The 5711-nt window shown below is 44.1% G+C and overlaps 1 protein-coding gene across 1 annotated transcript in view; it reads right to left on the minus strand.

Annotated features, from left to right (window-relative positions):
- Positions 1–5711, minus strand: part of TFAP2A (transcription factor AP-2 alpha (activating enhancer binding protein 2 alpha)) — a 14733-nt gene that overhangs the window by 1509 nt on the left and 7513 nt on the right. Inside the window, exons 6-8 of the mRNA XM_015560663.1 lie at positions 4058–4176; positions 1983–2124; positions 10–294 (exon numbers count right to left, since the gene is read on the minus strand). Of these exons, the coding sequence (XP_015416149.1) occupies positions 10–294; positions 1983–2124; positions 4058–4176 (546 nt within the window). The remainder of the gene's footprint in view (positions 1–9; positions 295–1982; positions 2125–4057; positions 4177–5711) is intronic.

Here is a 5711-nt window from a genome sequence, read left to right on the forward strand (position 1 = left end):
GAGCCTCACTTTCTGTGTTTCTCCTCTTTGTCACTGCTTTTGGCGCTGTTGTCCGTGTGGCTGTTGGGGTTGTTGCTGAGGTACATTTTGTCCATGGCCTTGAGGGCCTCGGTGAGATAGTTCTGCAGGGCCGTGACCGCGGCGCACACCGCCGGGCTGCCGAAGCCGTGGGAGATGAGGTTGAAGTGGGTCAAGCAGCTCTGGATGCCGGGCTCCAGGATGGGGTTGGGCCGCGAGTTCCCCAGAGGAGATCGGTCCTGAGCCAGCAGGTCGGTGAACTCTTTGCAGATCTGTCTGCAGCACAAGTGAAGCAGAGAGAGAGGGAGACATGAAACTCCTCTGGGCAGCACCAGCAGCCAAGATGACCTTTCTCCCTACGCTTAGCTCCGCCAGGATCCAGCAGACACCGGCCTGACCCAAGACCCCAGCCCTAGAGACAGACCTGCAGGGGCCACATGCTGGAAGACCCAGCAGTGTCCGCTAACACAGCGCTGCTCCTTCTTTAAATATTTCACTCATGTGTTCAGTCTCTGCCTCTGTCTCTCCCCGCTTCCTCCCCCGGCCGCCTCCCAGCTATACCAAACTTCTAACCCCTCCTCTCTTGCTCACACCAAACATCCTAGTCACTGGAAAACATTTCACACATGAGAAGAGAACAAAGGACAGTAAGAGGGACAAGGAGTCAAACACAAGTCTCTCTTCAATAGCCAACAGCATGCGGCCATCAGCTGTCCTGTTGAAAATATTACAGAGACCCTCTTCTCTGATCTTCTAGCGAGACCTCAGCAGCAGTTTGTGGGATGAAGTCGCCACTCATTCACCTTCTAATCAGTTGCATGTGAACAGAAAGGCAAAACTTTTCTTGGGATTATTCTGCTTTAAAAAAAAAAAAAAAAAAGGCATGCAAACCCCATGACTTGGGGATATGCAGCGTGGTTTGGAGAAGAAGAAAGGGTCATTTCAGTTTCCCATTCCATGTCTTTCCCCACACATCAAAATAAAATAAAACTCTCTAGGGAAATTGTGCACATGGGCATGCTTCGAACCTAAGGAAAGAGGAAAAGTTGAAATACAGGAAGATGAGGCCTGCACACTGGAAGCCCTGTCTCTGAATGTGGGAAACAAGGATGAGCTGGGCCATGGGGAGGGAGGGCGGGTGGGGGTAGGGAGAAGGGAGAAGGGGGAGCGCTAGCAGGCTGCCTTCCCCAAGACTGAGGATGTCCCCAGGCCACTGTGCTGCCTGAGGCCACAGCCTCCGCCCTCTGGTTCCATGCCTTCCTGTGACGTGGACTTTGATAATGAAAGGCTTCCAAACAAGCCTTTTACTGTCCAGAAAACATATCAAGACAGTCATTTTCTTTTCACATACCACCTGGAGAAGCCTATTCAACCCAAGCACCCATGGGGATATAACTAGGGGCCATTTTGAAACCTACTTGATATCTTGCCTGTGGGCTAAAACTTGTGGTGTGTGTCACTTTCCAGGAGAAAGGAAGCCAGAAATGGGATAGGGGATTAGGGTTGAAACTAGGACAACTTCTGGTTTGCACATTTTGCAGGCCACTACTTAATCCTTGCCTTTGGATTAACAACTAAGAGTTTGCATTGATAGAAGACAAAAACTGACTTGGGCAAGAAAAAGAAACCGATATAGACAAGCCTGTTTACTCCTTTGAGGACTTGATTCTGGTCTTTCTGGAACAACATAGTCACAAACCCACACTCAACTTCTATCAAATCCCAACAATCCCCCACCCCCACACACACATTAATTGTTTGTGATGGGAAGGTGAGGCAGAAGAGATGGAAATACACAGAACAATTCTACTTGTATCTCCCTTAAAATAGATTATGATTTATCAGATTGTGTTTATCAATATTTACAACAAAGCTGACTAACACAAAAGGAAAAGAGAAAAGTGAGAGCAAATTTGATTTTTGTTTCTCTTCACAATGAAACCCTGAAGAGGTAAGCGCCTTACTTTGTAGCCAGGAGCATGTTTTTTCTTGTCACTTGCTCATTGGGATCGGAATGTTGTCGGTTGAGAAATTCAGCTACTGCTTTGGCAGGAAATTCGGTTTCACACACGTACCCAAAGTCCCTGGCTAGGTGGACGGCTTCTCCTGGCAAGAGGTGAGAGGAGGGAGGCGAGTGCAAGAGAATGTAGAGTTGGGATCAAAACTTCCTCCCAACTCCCTTATTTTCTTAAACCAGATGTTGAAGGAAACACAAAATACTTGTTTTCTCATTTCAGGCATTTTATTTCCTTCTCGGTAGATTCTGGTGGATGTAGTTATCAGGAAAAATGGCCACTTACCCTAGAAGGCCAAGATGATTTGAAAATGTAAATCTCATCCACTACCCCCATTCTCATCCCCACCCTGATAACATTTTCCCAACTTCTCTTTTAAAATGTTTCTTGTATTCCAACCTCACACCTATCAACGCATTCATAAATGGTATGCATAATTACTCCTTGAGCTTTTCTGCAAGGTAACAACTAAGGGTTTACATTTTAACTTGATCGCATATAATTATCTGTTCATCCAAGCCGATTAACCAAGAGGATTTGAGGGTCACTCCACTGAGTCTGTCTGTGTTGTTGATTTTCGAATCTTTGGTTTTAATTTCCTGAACCAGTTGGTTTTTACTGCAGGGCTTCCTGCCATTAGCTCCAGCTCCGGAAGAACGCATGCGCCAATTAGAGCATCAAAGCCCGCTCCGCAGAGCTTGTTTCCATAAAATGGAGCGGATCACAAACAATAACAGTTCTCCAGAAACTGCCTCCCTGCTACAGGGCTCAACCCCAAAACCCACACATACTCTCACACTACACCCGAACTCATAACTACTTTTTTTTTTTTTTTTTGCATATAGGTCTCTCAGAGTATGGATAGAGCATTTTCTATGTATTGGTATTATTTTGAATATAATGAATATAATGCTACTGTAGATAGTTTCTGGCACTGAACAAATGCTTATTATTTAACAGTTATATTATTGTCATCTTTGACACCATTATCAAATGGTCCATAAGGTTCCTCCTCAAATTTACCGTTTTAAACATTTTTAGTGATTTAGGAAGCTAGAAGTTGAATTCAACTGTATTACACCTCCTCAAATAGAAAATGTAAATAAGATAAAATGCCTTCTGTAAATATAAATGGCAGTTTTGAAATCTGCCTGATAATTTAAGTGCCTTTTTCCCTATAGCCATAAGGCATTTCACAAAGGAAAATGCAAGAGAGCTATATATTTATTCCAACACACTCAACTTAAGCCAATTTAGTATCAGAAAAACTTAACAGGAATCTAGAGGAAGCAGGAATCTGAGAAGATCCTGGTGATGATGCATCTAGAGCAGGGAGTGAGGACAGGGCTGGCTCTTGTTTTTGAGGGGTTTGGAAGCATGCATGTGTGTGTTGTGTGTGTGTGTGTGTGTGTGCATGCATGCGTACGTGTGTGTTTAAAACTGCCAGGAGAAACTTTTTGCAATGCTCATCTTTCTTTTTATATCCAAACAATTCAAAGTCTAAAATCACTCACTTTTCTTCCCCTCCAAGTAAAGAAGCACAATTAAAGGAGAGATAAGGGAGCATATGTTTGGAAAACAAAAACTGAAAGGGTATATAACCCTGAGCTTTCAGGATGGTCTTAAATCAGGATGCAGGTCAAAGATTCCCAAATTAATTCAGGAAGTAATGGTCACGCATTTCTCAAATGCAGATGTCAGAATACCTTAAGTGATTTACTGCTGAGCTCTGTAAGGGAGACAGGAACTTGGAGAATATGCAGTTCTTACATTTTCACATTGTTTAGGTCAGAATTGGGCTAGGGAGGAGTAATTTTGTGGCAGAGGGGAAGAGGAAAGAAGGGTAGGAATAAATGCAAATAGTTTTTTGACATGCAAGAATTTCATTCACTTCCTGCTTCGTTCTCTGGAAAAAAAAATGAAACTGCCCAATTGACACAAAATACAACCAAATATCTGGCCACTAAGTACTACCCATTTCCCCAGAAGAAACTTCCCTCTTGTTAGCAAGTAGACTCGCTTACCCTCCACTAGTGATGTGAGCAGGGTGACATTGGCAGCTTTGCGTCTCCCTGCTGGCAGATTTAATCCTATTTTGTCCAGCTTTTCTCTTAAAGATCTTCCTCCATTTTTAGACTTCGCCCTGTTTTGAAAATATAGAAAAGGGATTTAGAAAACATTGGGTTGCTCTGCATCATATTATAGTAATTTTGACAGCTTCCTAAAATTAAGAATCACAGCCCCGAGATATTTAAGGGAGGGAAATCTAGGGAGAAATGGTACAGAAACATCATAGGAGACAAATGCTTGTTAAATTGTAAAGCATCGTCTGTCTTCAGTTATTATTGCAATTATTGTGGCAGGTTGGAAGGTTTTGAGTTCCCAACTCTCTAAAGAACCACAAACAAAAACAGCTCTCACCTCTAGGGTGTAAGGTACTTTTTAGTTCAACTGGTCACTGTATATTTTCCCTGTTGTTACAATCACATACATCCCAGTGGGGTCTTTAAATTGTCTTTGTAAGATCTGCTGTTAGGTTGTTCAGAGTAACCAAAGTTATCATCACTCTCACGTTTCTTGCTCTGGCTTTAGCCCCAACGGGGAATTCATTTCACCAACTGTTTACATGCCATGTCACCAGCCTAACTGGAAATGTCAAAAGCTGCTATCGGCCTTTAAAAATTTCACTGATTTTGAGACAATGGAGGCAGTTCTAAATAGATGTCTAAATAGACTTCCATAATCAGAAAGTGGTTAAGATAAATTGTTTAAATAAAACAGCAAATTAATTAATTTCAGATTTTATTCCCTACTCAAGTGCTCTTTAATTGTGTGGATTAGATTATACTCCCCTAGGTAAACAGTCTCCAATATTGGGGGTGGGGGAAGGGGAGGAAAAGGCAGAGGGCGGACTCAGATCTGTGACAGTGAGAGATTACAAAGGGACAGCCAAGTGACTGTGAAGGAGGAAGAAAAGATTAAAATAGCTGATGTTAAAACCTTCCAAGAATGGTTTGATAGGCTTTGTATGGGATATACCTATCAGAGCAGAACCAAAAGTCTTACAGGTAGGTAAATGAATATCAAAAGGATAAAGTTTTGGTCTACTTTCTTATTTTAAAAAGGGGGGGGGGGAATTAAGTATTTGTCTGACCCTCGGTTGGGTGGAACCCTAGGAGGAAGAAGCCCACAGGAGGGAGAAACCTGCCCCGAGGGAAGATGCTCCACCTCGCTGCCGCTTATAAAATCTTATCTACGAAATGAATCATTCCGACCTCGCGGGGGTGAGGCCACGTATGTAACATGTATTCGTCGGCAGTGACTGCACCTAATGCATTTAAACGTGGCTTGCATGCTGCCTGGCACACATCGGGGCCGCCAGACATCGCGACCATAAATGCAAGTGCCTTGGGCACGGGGAGTCACCTTCTGTCCGAGGTGGTAATGACCGGCGGGCATGGCGAGCTGACTCAAGAGAAAGCAACTGTCTTCCACTTAAAACTCTATTCTAGGAACGACGGGTTACCCGTCGGAGACCCTACACGGAGGTAAAGAAAAGCCAGGCGCCCGAGAGGAAGTTTTCCGGGGCCAGCAAGGTGTGTGCAAGGAGGTAAAAGGCAGCTGCACGGCGCCCCGCGGCTGCCGCAGCCGGGACTGAGCTCACGGCGGAGCGAGCTG

The sequence above is a fragment of the Myotis davidii genome, unplaced genomic scaffold (assembly GCF_000327345.1).
Source record: "Myotis davidii unplaced genomic scaffold, ASM32734v1 scaffold1413, whole genome shotgun sequence".
NCBI classification, from domain to species: domain Eukaryota; kingdom Metazoa; phylum Chordata; class Mammalia; order Chiroptera; family Vespertilionidae; genus Myotis; species Myotis davidii.